At 42.0% G+C, this 15,174-nt stretch overlaps 1 protein-coding gene across 1 annotated transcript in view; it reads right to left on the bottom strand.

Annotated features, from left to right (window-relative positions):
* Positions 1–4,178, bottom strand: part of NAXD (NAD(P)HX dehydratase) — a 29,712-nt gene extending 25,534 nt beyond the window's left edge. Inside the window, exons 1-3 of the mRNA XM_019644754.1 lie at positions 4,009–4,178; positions 3,795–3,829; positions 3,112–3,241 (exon numbers count right to left, since the gene is read on the bottom strand). Coding sequence (XP_019500299.1) covers positions 3,112–3,241; positions 3,795–3,829; positions 4,009–4,112 — 269 coding nt within the window. The 5' untranslated portion in view covers positions 4,113–4,178. The remainder of the gene's footprint in view (positions 1–3,111; positions 3,242–3,794; positions 3,830–4,008) is intronic.
* Positions 4,179–15,174: the final 10,996 nt, after the last annotated feature.

Genomic DNA, 15,174 nt, shown 5'->3' with positions numbered 1-15,174 from the left:
GTGCTCTTCTATATTATGTATCAACCACCAATTAAGGAAATGATAGGTTCTTCTTGATAGCTCTAATCTCAAAGACTTTAGAAGGCCCACATTTTCAATAAAAACCTTTTATAAATCATAATATGGAGGGAAAAACTCTAGGTGGGGTCTGAATATGAGAATTCTAACCCAAGCAATAGCTTTGAGAATTTGGGTTGTAGAGTTTTCATAACCAAAAATTCAAATATTTGGATTAGATAAATTTTAATGTTTCTCTCAGCTCTAGAAATGTGTACTTGATCTAGTAATACATTCGCTTATATTTTACCTTTTATTTAATTTGTGACTTTTATATCTTGTTTTAAAGCCCTCTAAGAGGAACAATAATGTGCTTGGGGATTGTCTATGACCTAGGATTTATGTAGAGCAGTTCCCAGATGATATTAAGACAAACACCTCCCTTATGTATTTTTGAAATTGAAGTTTTTCTTTAAAATAAAATTAGAGAAACCCCCTGGAAGGGTGGCCAGGTCACCTCACTGAAAGCCAGGTAATTCATTCCACGGATATTCTCTATACCTAAAACAAACAGCCTCCATCAACCCCAGGAATTTAGCCTCTTGGGTAGATTAGTCCCTATTTCTCAGTTATTCTTGGTGGATTGTGTAAGAGAGGAAAAAATCTTTTCCTCTGCCCTCTTAGGGTAGGGGCCTATGAATTAGACTGAAAAAAAGACAGATTAACAGGAGAAAAGACATAAAAATTATATTCATTAATATTTTAATTTTTTTCATAAAGGAAGGCCTTCATAGAAAATAAAAATGAAGACCCAAAGAAGTGACCCACTTAGGGTGTAAGGGGCTCATATGTCATTTTAACAAAAGGCAATAAATTGTAGACAAGTGACAAGACAAAAGTAACAAGGTTTGGGATTCTAAGGATGGTAAATTGTGGGAAGGTAAACATATGAGGAAACTAATGGAAGCTAGAGGTTATTCAGTAATGTTTAGTTAATTCCTACGTGTCTTGGCACCATCTCTGGTAATAAAGATTGTCCTTTCCTTCCTGGTATGAGAAAGGGGGACACCGTCATAAGGGAAATACATTTCCTGCTTTAAGACAGAGAGCTATTCCTGTCTGCTGTTTCTTAATTGCCTTCAGCACAAAATAATCTTTATGCCAAAGTTACATATTTGGGGATGGAATATTCTGATCCCTTTTTATTGTGTTATATATATGGAAACTGAGACTTCAACAGTGCTGTCTACTAGAACTTTCTGCAGTGATGGAAATGTTCTCTATCTGTGCTACCTAATATGGTAGCCCCTAGCCACATGTTGAATACATGAAATGTGGTGCAACTGAGGGGCTGAATTTTACATTTAATTTAACTTAAATTGAAATAGGCACATCTGGTGAATGTCTACCATACAGACAGTAGTCTATAGAATATTAGGAACTTAAACAAATGGAAAATATTACGTTCGCTTTGAGCAAGAGAAATTTCACAGTGTGTTGTATCAGGCACTATACCCAATACTCCAGGCCACCTTTCATTCTGGGATGTTGCTTTTTAGATTACTTTAATACTATTTACCTGGGGTGCCCTCTACTGTCTCTAGCATGACTGTGTTTTGAAATGACCTCTGTGTGAGCAACTTTGGATGACAATCAGTTCTATAAACTCTGCAAATTAGCCCATGCTGTGTCCCGCACAGCACAGGCAGTGATGAGTGAGAGAGGACGGCACAGGGTGAAAGAAAATAAATGAGACAAAGAGATAAAGATAGATTTAAGACACGAGGCCAGGGGGCTGCAGTTTTCTCTCTGGAACTGAGCACCTAATCAAACTAAAGAGAAACTTTTATTAAGAAACTTCAAATGAGTAAAGAAACTTTCTTTCTAAAGTCCCTGTGATAAGTGCCCTAAGGCCAGTTTCCATCAACCAGACCCATTGTACTCCAACACCTGCTGTGCCTGCGCACTCTTACACACACAACCCCCAGGATGGTGCAGCTGCTGCTGCAGCCATGAATTAAGGGAGATAACCAACATCATTCCTCTGGGTCCCAGTTTTCCAGGACACTCCCTTGAGGAAGCTTTACTGATATCATTCCACCTGGTCTCAGTTTTCTGAGACAGTCCCTCATGACCTTGTTAGGTCAGGGGCTGGTGTGGGGGGGCAGTTGAGGATGAGGCTGTAAGGCAACAAGCCCAGAACTAATCATTGTTATCAGATGGCTCTGTAGTCAGATCTGATCCTTAAAATTTTATTCAAGTAGCACTGCTGCTGGAGATGTTAGAAATAAACCTAGAAGGCAATTATGGAGTTATATCTTTGTAATGAGAGGAGCATAAACCTTTCTGGATTCTTGATTCACCATTGTCACTGCTAAATCTTTTCTTCCTGACAGGTAACATCTTTAGGCATAGCTAAGAGGTGATNTGTGGCTAAAGAAGACTGGAGAATTACACAGATTTCTTAAGCCTGGGATTGGGCTGTTTTCTTGAATGACTTGCCGCTTTCAACTTTCCGTGATATCCATGTTTCTTTCTGCCAAACGTGCTTTACATTAATGTGAACGGAAAATGCGGAGCGCCTGAAAAGCAATCTTTAAGTTAACTAAGATACGCTCTAAAGCTAGGATGGGAAGTCAGGGATCTAGAGCACCTGTTTTTTGGTAAAAGTTCAGTAAGTCAGTCTAATAATGACACCTCACGCAAACTCAAGAGAAATCTTGCTAACGAATCCCAGTGTGTGAATTTAAGACAAACAGCTACCAATAAAAACTCTGAATAAATTGGTGCCTAGAAGCCCCTCTGCTGCTGGTGTGATTAAAGTGAGGTGCAGAAGCTGAGGAACCTCTCAGTACTCCTCTGAACATTTGGACCTATCATGCCTAAAAACAAAAAGTCAGAACTCCTTAACAATTATTCTCGCCACGTCCGGCCCCGAGGCTGTCCGGAAAGCTCCCCGCCCGGACAGGCAGCCCGCGGACGGGTACCTGCATCCAGCGGCGGCCCGTAGAGCGCGAGCGCGGCCGAGAGCAGTGCAACCACCGCTGCGCCGGCGACCGCAGCCCCGACGCCCGCCCGAGTAGCCCTGTCCAGGAAGGCCGGCATCGCTCTTACCTCGCCGGCAGGCCCGGACTGCCACCCAGCAAGGACCCACAGCCATCAGCGGACTTCCGGGCTCCCGGCCGCTGCCGCCGGAACCAAAGCCGTCTGGCGGACTTCCGGGCTCCCGACCGCCTCAGCGCCGCTACCGGAAGCGGGTTTCCAGCTCACAGGAGTCTGGGATTCGGCCTCGCGCCATCCCTCCCCTGACCTTCACTAGTCATTGATGCTCGCAAATGATTGACGAGCTGGATGCCCAACCGGGTCTGAGCCCCAGCTTGTCCGCTGGAATTTCGCTGCCAGGCAGATTACGGGATCAAGATGAGTCTTAATGGTTTAGGGTCTGGGTTGTGTTTATCGTTCCTTTTTTGGGCAAAGGGACTATTGAAAATAATTGAGGCAGAAAGTTGCCCAATTGGCAGGCGGTGGATTTTACTGTTTCAGCTACTTACACCGTAACTAGAAAATTAGCCCCAATGGAAAAGCTTTCTTTTGCTCTGTACTGTTTACTCAGCATCCAGAACGTGGCACATAGTAGGTGCTCACTCTGTCTTTTTTTAAGTATAAGTTACATAACAAAATTCACTAATTTTAAGTGTGCAAGTCTATGAGTATTANAGTCAATTCAGAAAAATATAAAATAAGAAAAAATAGTCTCATCCCCTGACTACAGGCAAAACCTTAACACTGACACACACCACTGAAGAGCTCAATCAGGGCCCCGTAGTTTCTCCTATTCAAACAAAAAGTTCATCATTATAAAATACTCAGTGTCATATCAGACCACATTTGGAAATGACTACTGAGGTCCAACTAGACAGATGGATGAACAACTGGATAGCTGATAGGTAGGTAGACAGCCAGATAATAGAGACTGATTGTTTAAATACCAACATTTTCCAAGTCACTTACTCTTGGCAGCCTCCAACGATGCCTATTCTTCCATCTTGCCCTTTGTGCTTCTTGGTAGTTAGAGGAGGTATAATATCTCTCACCAACTGAAAAGTATTTTCCATATCCTTTATCGCATGTGCTTTATGCAGTGAAAATGTTCTTTTTAAAACTGAAAAACAGGAAAATGAAATCACTCAGAATGGCTAACATCTATTAGTATATATAAAAAACAGAGACTTAAACAAAATAGCCCATTATCCAAAATACTTCCCCAAGTTGACTTATTAACATGAATGCTACAGATTTTTATCCAATGGTCCCATTATTTTATTTCTGTAAGCAAATAATATTCAGAAATTACAATACAACACTAACATGTTGTCTATATCAAGTTTGTTTTTTAAACATATCAGACATTTTGGAAGTCTACTTAATCTTTCAGAAAGTTTTTTAAAATGCATCATTAATTAATAAACCACAAATATTTTATTTTAATCTTCCTTTAAGTTTATTAGGCCTCTTCGTTCAAAATGGAAAAACAACCTTCCATTTGTTACCTTCCACTGTCATATTCAAGTCTGACAGATTCATATTATTCCCAATTTAATTTTCCAGTCACTCGATTAGATACTAATTAAAAAACTTCAAAATGGCACTCTAAACATAGAACATATCTTAACATTGCATTCAAAGGCATTTGAATTGTCTCTAAACAGCTAATTTAAATCAGCCTTTCTTGAAAACAAGGCACCCAATATTTTTATCTGTCTAGCTATCTCAGCAGCTGAGAAAAACTAGANAGCACAATAGGCAGGTGACATTGTTTAGGACAGGTCCTGTCTCATCTTTGCTCAAAATCCTTCAGCACCCTTTCACCCCATTCAGAGGGCAAGCCACAGCCCTCTGACAATCCATAGGCCCTAATGACGTCTGCCCACCCACCCCCTTCTTCCTGCTCACCCTCCCTCTCCTACTCCATGCTGTGATTCCCCCCACCCCCACCCTCCGTAGCCCATAGAATCCCCCAGGCGGGCTTCTGCCCCAGGGCCTTTTCACTCACTGCTCTCTCTACCTGAATCTTTCTTCTTCCAGATAATTGCATGTTTAACTCCTCACCTCATTCTGATGCTTGGTGGAAATATCTATCTATCTATCTATCTATCTATCTATCTATCTATCTATCTATCTATCTATCTATCTATCTATCTATCTTAAACTTGAACACCCCTGCATCCCTCAGGTCTCATTGTCTATCTACCTCCTTATTCCATTTTTCTCCATCTAATACTTAATCACCACCTAGGACACTATACATTTTGCTTGTATATTTTGTAGGCTGTCTTTCTCACTGCTCTATCCATAGGTCAGGTATTCAATTCCTTTCTGCTGAATAAATACATGATAGATAGGCAGTTGTTGTTTTTTTTGAAGGTAGCCTAAAAGGTAGAATTGTTCTCCAGAAAAGTGCCTAGAAAAGTTCCCAAGCTACTTTGCAAAATCTGAGAGAAGCAACCACATTAAAAAATAAAAAAATTTTTTTTTACTGCAACTCTAGACCCTGAATAACTTAGTTTGCATTTCAAAAAAAAAAAAATCAAGCTACATAATTTTCTTGGCCTTGGACACATTTCATCTAGCAATTGGAAAAAGGATTACCCTGTTAGGCCAGTGGTTTAAATCCAGGCAAAATAAACATGATACTTGGCATGTAAGTAGCTAGTTTAAACAGACTCTTAACCCTAAGTTTACCTCCTTCCTTAGTACTGCTTCCTGAATATGAATAAGGCCATTGACAGTGTTTAAGGCAGTTTTTAAGAGTGGTGGAAATTTGGAGATATTTTCCTGGTTAAATTTAGTGTTTTTCAAGTGCTGTACAATTTTAATTTTTTTTTAAAAACAAACTTGCTGAGTGAATTCTATATGCTAGGCAGTCCCCCACCCCCACCCCCCGACACTGCTCTGAACGCAATAGTTTTTCAACTGGAGACAACTGACAACATTCAGTTAACCAAGAAATGTATTCAAATATGCATTGACTGAGCATGGACTATGCTCCAGTTCTAGGCACTTGGAAAACACCAGAGAACAAAACACAAAGACCCCGCCCCCATGGGCTTACATTCCCCTAGTTATTGAATGATGGAGTGTGCTGAGAAAAGGTGTAGTGAGCTGGATAGGATGCAGAATTCGCTTAAAACATGCTCCCTGTCCCTAGGGAGTTTTTAAATTACTAGAGGCGATAATTAATAAGACAATGGTAAATAAAATGAGCCAGTTAGTAATCCTCAGGGGCCAAGCTGCACAAAGAGGCTGACAGGGTGGTGGAAACACAGAGAAAGGAACATGAAATGAAAGTGCTCACCAGAGGGGCAGGGCTTTGAGGAGGGGTGCTTGGGCTGACCCATGGAGTTTCTAGGCTCACCCACACGGATGCCAGACTGGGAGGCTTTTCAGGTGAGGTAAACTGTAATGAGTGTGTGGAGCACCATTTGTTGTGATGTGTTTGCAGGACATCACTTCTGGCTTCACCAGGATGGTGAATTCATCCGTTCTTTCCTGACTCAAAGTTTTCTTGAGCAACTGTTCTGTGCTAGATACTCTTTTACCAGCCACAGTGGTGAGCAAAACAGAAAAAGTTCCTTTCTCATGGAGCTTACATTTCAGAGAGGGAGATTGCACAGTTGAGCATGTGAATAAGGGATACAATTTTAGATAGCGGCAAGAAAATAAAGCAGGGTAGGGCCATAAAAGGAAAGGGGGTTGGAAGAGCTACTGTAAAAAGGGTGGTAAGTGTGTGAGTGTATGTAGGAAGCACATTTCCAACTTGTGGAATAGGAAATAGGGAGCATGGCAGGTCTCGCAACTGAGAAAGCAGTAGTTGTATTGGTTTAGAATACCCCTGGTCATTTGCAGAATGTAAAAGAACTCACGAGACTCAGAGAAGTAGGAAAGCCAGAAAAGGTTTATGGAAAGTTGGGCAATGAGGATGCCCATGGCAGTGTCTAGGGAAGACGGCTGCCACAGGTAGTAAGGACAGAAGCACCGGCAGAGGAGTTGCTGGGGGCAGAGTCTGGAATAGACAGCTGCAGCGGGTTGCTGTTTAGCTGGGGTTTCATATTTTTCTATGCAGGATGCAGAGTGCTTGTCATCTTGCCAGTGTTTGCGGTGGAGGCTGGCCCTTTTAGACAACTGTTGTCGCCTGCAGGTGTAGTGCCTAGTGTTTGTCAGCCTGTAGGTGTAGTGCTAGCTGGNTCACCATCTTAGCTGTAGAGGGCGCAGCGTCACTCGCCCATGTGGGATCTGAACCGGGGCCTTACTGCTCAGAGCTCTGGCTCCCAAGCCAACTCTTAACCAACGAGCCACTTGGCCGGCCCGAAAGGTGACCTTTGAGGCGATAGACATGTTCATTATCTTGATTGTGGTGATAGTCCCATGAGTAAACACATTTGTCAAGCTTCTCCAATTGTTCACTTTAAAAATGTACAGTTTCTTGTCTGTCACCTATACCCCAATAAAGTGTTTTTGTTTTGTTTTGTTTTAAATACGGCTACCCAAGTCCCAGTTCACAGAGATTTTGACTTTGTTGGTCTGGGTAGGACAAAAGGGTTGGAATTTTAAAGGAACTGCCTCTAAAAATGTAGCCAAGTGTGATCACTGGCCCTTGTAATTTCTGGTAAGATGTTGGGATATGCGAGAATAGGCTAAGGCTGAGCACTGGTTTTTAGTTTTTGTGGCTGAGAGAAAAATAATATATTTAAACCAATCCAATGGACATCATCTAGGAAAACAGAGTTTACTAAGTTGTAGGTCAAATCACATGAAATCACCACGTTTTAGGTCAGAAAAGCTCATGTGCCAACAATTCCATATGGTTCAACCTATATTTTTATTATTTTCACTCTTATCAAACAATAGTTGTTAAGAATTGTCGTATAAGTGCTGTATCAATATGCCACTTCAGAATATTAGAACTGTAATATCACAATTTAAGCATACTTTACTAATCATATTCCTCCTCCATCTGTCTACACCCCCAAAAGCCAGTAAATACCCTGAACAGTACAAGGAAATATAATTTCAATTAAAAGTAAACACAATGAATTTTAAACTTCTCATTCGGTCCTTCTCATAAACTTTCATCACATTTTTCCAGGTTTAAATTTAAGTTTAACTTTAGACTGCTTTTTCTCTTTTCAAAAGTAATGTGTACTCATTGCAGAAAATGTGAAAAATGCAGAAAAACACAAATAGTCTGAGGATGGACCGAAAATCTGATGTTAATTTCTGAAAATATTTCAGAGCACACTGTGGATGAATTATTGACCATAAATGATGAAAATCTTAAATTAGAGTTTTAATGGCATGATGTCTTTCTTTAAAGATGGGCCAATTCTTGGTGACAGCTGACAGGGAGGTGCCTTGGGGGTCCTCCTGGCTCTGGTGGGGTAAAAAGGGAGGATAATACTGTCTTCAGATTCCCATCTGTTCATATTGCAGCCCCAAACTATAGGAAGCATTTAGGAAATGAAAATACATTTATTCCCCTTGGGTGATCTAAAACATAGTAGTATCTTAGTCCACTCAGGCAGCAATAACAGAATGGCACAGACTGGGTAGCTTATAAACAAGAGAAATTTATTTCTCACAGCTCTGGAGGCTGCAAGTAGAATATCATTGTGCTAGTGGGTTCAGAGTCTGGTGAGAACCCCCTTCCTTGTTCATAGATGGCTGTCTTCTGCCATGTCCTCACCTGGGGAAAGGGGCTAGGGACCTCCTGGGGGCTCTTTCATAAGGGCACCAATCCCATTCATGAGGGCTCCACCCTTATGATCCAATCTCCTCCCAAGTGTGACACTTCCTAATACCATTATTTTGGGGGTTAGAATTTCAACATTATGGTTTTCAGAGGAACACACACATTCAGACCACAGCCAAGTATGTATCTTTAATGTTTGGAAATGAAAACTAAATTACACAGTGAAGTGTAGGAATCTGCCTGCTTCCTTCTGGGAAATGCTGAGACTCTGGCCTTCTGGAGGACATCAAGAGTTTATTTAGCGCAACTCAATGAGCCTTGAGCAAACACCCACCGTGAGCTTAGCCTTGTACATGATTCAGTCCCTGAAGAATGATCCTTCCAGTCAAACGCTAAGCTAAGTTTCTAGTGGTCCCCTAGGGACCCACTTGGACTCACAGAGCCTACGGTATGAAGATTATTTTAAACTGAAGACATTTGACATACAGCTGCTAGAGAAAGAAGCATTTTTGGAGCTTCCTTTATCTGACTGGGAAGCAGAGCCTTCCAAGAGTGACAACGTCATAAATCCCCTCTCCCACTCACACAGGAAGAGCAATTGCATAAACAAACATTTTCACAACTGTCACATTACTATTTGTTCCTCTTAAAGGCTCATTTGTCTCCCCAAAGAAGCTCTTTTTGCTCCTCCTTCCCCCTATTGAGCTGGTATACAAACTCCTATATCCATCTGTTCAGGGGGGATCTCTCCAAATACACTCACATTAGTGTGAATAAAACTTGCTTTCTTTTCTCCTGTTAATCTTTCTGTTGTTAATTTTCAGGCCCCCAGCCACGGAATCTAAGTTAGTAGAGAAAGTTTTTCCTCCCAACATCTCAAATTTCAAGGGATTGGCAACGTTGAACCTGGAACCTGACTGTCCGCTGCCCCATCTCTGCTCGCATGGGGGGCATTCTGATGATGTCTTCCCTGTAAGGTTTCCAAACCTCATAATGATGCAATTTGGAGCAATTTACCAGAACTATGAAATCTTAAGATTAAACTAAATGGTTGCTTAAGTGCTGGAGTTATAGCACTGGCTTAAAATCCTGAGATGAGTGTCATGATCTTTTGGTAGCAGCACTATGTTCATGGTTTCTTAGCTATTTTTCAGAAAGTCTAGAGTCTTGAAGGTTTGTTTTTACAAGTCTGCTCTTGGCAGGATTCAGGTTCGATTCCAGTGGGGCCAAACAAACATCTATGCTAAGGAAATCTAGCCAACATGATATATAACAGAAGTTTCAATACACAGATAAAGATTTATAGGCTACTTAGCATATGTATGGCAAGTTTATTTAAAAAGGAAATACATGTGATTAAGGGTAGATGTCACGTCCTGCGTGGCAAGGGCAAATGGGACACGAGAGGGGCGACGCAGATTGAATAAGAACAAGAGACAAAAGTAAGATTTAAGAGCGAGACCAAGGGACTCAGCCTTCAGAGTTAGACTGAGCCCCGAATCGGGTCGACGCATGGTTTTTATTGAAAATTTTCAAGGAAGTAAACTGCTATGCTGTGAGTCATTAACCGTGTATTCTTGTGTGCCTTAAGGCCTTTTCCATTAACCTTTTCCCCATTGTACTCCAACAAATGCTATGCCTTCCTATGTCACCACATTGCCCCAGGAAATAATTACATGTCCTCCCAGGGGAGACAGCTGATATCATTCCACCAGGTCCCAGTCAGACCGAGACTGCCCCCGAGAGAGCTTTACAGATATCATTCCATCCGGCCTCAGTTTTCCGAGACACTCTCTCGACTAATGGGTCAGAGGCTAATGCAGAGGGGGTGGTCTAAGAATCGGCTGTGAGGCAACAGGTAGATCTCTGGGGAGGCAAAAGAACGTGTGGTCAGGAGGTGGGAAAGGCCACAGTTACAGATTGTCAAAAAAAAGGAAACTGCAAATGGGGTCAAAGTCCACAAATGGGTTGAAACACTGAAATGACTTAGACTGGTCACGGGTGATGTGGGTGAGGGCAGTTTCAGGGTGCGTGGGGGGAGCAGGCTTCCAGGAAGAAGTGGCACAATGAGTGTTAATGAACATTGTGGAGAGAATGACAGAGAAATGACAGTCACCCAGAGGGCAAAAGCTGCCTCTGTTCCTAAACCTGCACATCATCCCTAAAAATTGGAGCTAAGAATTAGTGAGGAATAAGAAAATGAGGAATATACAAGATGAGAAGTGAAATATTTTAAAGTGTGCATATCTATAAAAAGTCAGCAAAAGATATGTTTTCACAGACATAAAAGAAAAACAAACAAACCCTCTGCTCCTCTTTTGGGTCAGATGCAACCAGATTCTCCATCCAGTGTCTGCAAAGCTGACAAACATCGAGATGGAAGATGTAACAATGACTGGATTAGCACAATTTAGAAAAAACTTTCATGTACAATGTTTTAAAAACATTCCAAATCTGCTTAATCAATTATTGAAAAATCGAAAGCAATTCGAGTTCCTTGTTCTATGTGCACAGGGAAGTTCATATTGTTTAGCAAGAGGAAGTTGAGATGTTAAAAGAAAAACCTAAACCTAAATATGAGACTACAGCGAAGAATGAAAGTTGCTGATGCTTTGAAAACTACTGGCCCAGCCTGAGGAAAACCTCCTTATAGCTGGGGTCTAAGAACTGAAAAGAACTGCAGGGAATGGCCAGACACTGAGGTCCCCAATTCTTAAAGGAAAACAGAAGAGGTGTCCTGTGTTTAGGAGCGCCCAGGTGAAACCATGGGTTCAGAAAGGAAAAGGGCTTATCCACCAGTGGGTTGAAGACCAGTGAGCAGTGGAAAGCCAGAGCAGTTGATGAGCTCAGGACCACCCACACCCACACCCATACCTACACCGAAGCACAGCTGAGACCTTCAGAGACCCCACCCTGCAGCAGTGATGGCTGGAGCTCCAACCAGGATCAGGTGGGTGACAGTCACCTCTCAGCTGGTAGAGCTGTGAGTTGGAAGGAGTCCTGAGGATTTTGTAGAACAGACTACCAGACCAGCCCTGGATGGTTTACCAGAACTTTTTTGTGTGAGAGAAATAAATGTTTATCTTTTTAAAACGCCAGTTATTTGGGGCATTCTGTCCCTCTCAATGAGAACCTAATTCTAACTGACACAATATACAGGGGGAGTCAAAAAATGTATACACGTTTTAAGAAAGGAAAAACTGTTAAAATTATAATACTCAAAATATACCGACAACAAAAGATGAATACAAGTCACTTTTGACTTCTGCAACTACAAGAGGTGCTCAAAGTGGTTACCATCAGCGTCCAGACACTTCTGATTATGGCAAACTACTGCTTGAACAACACTGACCAAAGTGTCCACTTGTATGCATTTTTTTGTTTTGGCACCCCCAGTATATGGGCTTGACCCAGTAATTCCACCAGTAGGAGATTAGTTTAAAAAAATTACTGGACAAGTGACCAAAATGTCTCATTACATTTTAGGATATAAGAGCCCCACCTGCTCTGTCTATCTTAATGAGAGGTAGCATATTTAGGCACCAGTGGGTCATGTAGAGTACATCATTTCATATACAAATCTTTTTTGTTCTTAAGCAGATGTGGGTCCCGCAGATGTGAACTAAAGAGAAATAAATTCATATTTTAGGGATGTAAATGTTGGGGACATTGCCCAGATGGCATGGTGCATGGTGGGACTTTAAGATTAGACACATCCTCTCTACCACAAGCCAGCTGTGTGACCCTGAGAAAGTTGCTTACACTCAGCTGTGCTTTCCCTTATCAGAAATTCACTTTAAGCTGTCTATGAGCACAAGAGATTATATGTATAATGAGCCCAATACATACTGTAGTAGGTGACTAATAAATAGTTATTACTATTTCGTGGGGACGAATGGGAGATTTCCACAATATTTGTGAATATCTCATGAGGTATGTGTCAAAATAACTCCTGAGTGATGTTTACTTTTAAAATATTTAACGATAAGTTTTAAAGCGCCCTGGTATTATTCCGCAGCAATGTTTCTCAACCGAAGGCACTTTTGGCCCTCAGGGGACATTTGCCAGGGTCTGAACACATTTATTGGTTGTCAGAATGGGGGTGTAGGAGGGATCCTGTTACTTCTGCTATTTGGTAGGTAGAGGCCAAGGACGCTTCTAAACATCCGCAGGATGGCCACCACAACCAAGAGTTATTTGGTCCAAAATGTCAGTCATACCGAGGTTGGGAAGCCCTGCTCTGGAGATGGACTGCTGTTACTTTAGTATTGATGAAGGTGTATGTGGTACCCCGTTTTTCCAGATGCTGGTCCTGGGTTCCTCTCTCTTTTCATCCCTCCCTCTCTTTCTTTTCCCTCTCTCCTCCCCTTACTCTTTTTATTCCACATTTAATCCACACCAAATCCGGTAGGTTCCCCCTTCAAAACATATACAGAATGGAAACAACTCTGAACACTGTTATCACGCTGATCTAAGCCACCTCTGTCTCTCTCTGATGTCTCTGCATCTGACATGGCCACCTCAGCACAATAGGCAGGTGACATTGTTTAGGACAGGTCCTGTCTCATCTTTGCTCAAAATCCTTCAGCACCCTTTCACCCCATTCAGAGGGCAAGCCNGCCCCAAGAACAATCTCTTTCGCCTTTCTGGTTGGCATATACGTGATTATGCCTTTGACTTCGGAAGTTTGGCTCTCTTCCCAAGTCTGGAGGTTAATCCAGGCTGATCTAACCTAAGCACTGCGGTCTCATTTCCCTTGATGATTTTTATGCATCAATGATGCATTCCTGGTCACTAAATTGTGAGGGAGGCTCCCAGGAATGAGTTCTCAGCTCTTAGAGAGACATAAGCAAATACAGTCTAGTCTTTACATGATACCTAAGCCAGGAGAAGCTTTCTTGGGACCCTGAGGTTATCAGGGTCTTCAATGATGCTGAGTTAGCCAACACGGACTGCCCTGTGAGATGAGGTTACCAGCTGTTTAGCTTGCCCATATCTTTTCCAGTTATAGCACTAAAATCCCTACTACACATGAGGCACAGTGCTGAAGATTTACATATATTGTTCTTAAACTTTTTATTTTGAGATAATTATAGATTCACACGAAGTTGTAAGAAAGAATACAGAGAGATCCCCATACTCTTTACCCAGTTTCCCCGATGGAAACATCTTGCAAGACTCTGCTCAGGCCCGGAAACGTGCTGTTGGCTCCTGGTCCTATTGCTGAAGTTGGATCTGCCTTCCCTGTCCCAACCTACCTCTTTTTGGATTTTCTATGAAATATTGCTTTCTGCACTCTGTGACGCATCTTCCTGCAGTTAAAAGCTCTATTAACCACGGGCTAAATTGGAACTCTTTTCAAAATAGTTCTCTTTTTCCAACGTTGAGCTTTCTTTCTTTAAATCTTACTTTTAGTAATGTTTAGAAGCAACAATCTGTTTATTTTTGAGTAAGAAGTTGGCGCTTGTTATTTACTGAAATATAGAACCACACCCATTGGTGTTTTGCTTTGTAGTGTTTTAAATAATAGTTAATGTTTTAAACCATAACCATGTATTTAAACCAGTTTTAAAAGCAATAACTGTTACAAATAGAAGGGAAATGAAGGAGACGGGCCTGAAAGGAGCCACTTTGCCCTAAACTCCCAGTGGCCATGCCCTCACCTGCATGGTCTCGGGAATCTCGATGACTGGAAGCCTGCAACCAAGACTGGAGGAAGTGAGTCATCAGGGAGGAGCACTGTGAGCTGGTTTCCTTGGGTTATTGTAACAAAGTACCACAAACCGGTGACTTGAAACAACAGAAATTTATTCTCTCACAGTTCTGGAGGCTGAAAGTCTGAACCCAAGGTGTGGACCAGGCTGCACTTCTTCTGAAACTTGTAGAGGAAAATCACCCTTTTCTTCTTCTGGCTTCTGGTGTTGCCAGCACTGCTTGGCATTCTCTGGCTTGTGATTGTGTCACTCCAATCTCTGCCTTCATCGTCACATGGCCTTCCCATCTCAATTTTTGTCTTAGCGTCCAAATTTCCCCCTTTTATAAGAACACTTTGGAGCAGGGGCCCACCTTACTCCAAAGAGACCTCATCTTAAATAATTACATCTCCAATGACCCTATTTCCAAGTAGGATCACGTTCTGAGGTACTGGGGGCAAGGACTTCAATATACCTTTTGGGAGAACAATTCAACGCATAACACGCAGCTTAGCTACATGTCCAGTTCTCATTTTCAGTGCGACAAGGATGAGAAGCTGACCCCACTGTCCCTCTCCTTCCTTCCACCCACTGGCCCTGCTTCAAGGTGTTCTTCACAAATTTATCACGAATTTGAGCCCAGAGGTGACCCCAAGTACACACCCTCCAAACACCCATCTGGGGGAAAGGCGTTGTGGAGTTGGGATCCTCACCCTACTCACCCTAGAGTTGCCT

This window comes from Hipposideros armiger, unplaced genomic scaffold, assembly GCF_001890085.2.
Source record: "Hipposideros armiger isolate ML-2016 unplaced genomic scaffold, ASM189008v1 scaffold_91, whole genome shotgun sequence".
Lineage (NCBI taxonomy): Eukaryota > Metazoa > Chordata > Mammalia > Chiroptera > Hipposideridae > Hipposideros > Hipposideros armiger.
Note: the sequence above shows the minus strand (reverse complement) of the source record. Positions and strands in the feature narration are given on the sequence as shown.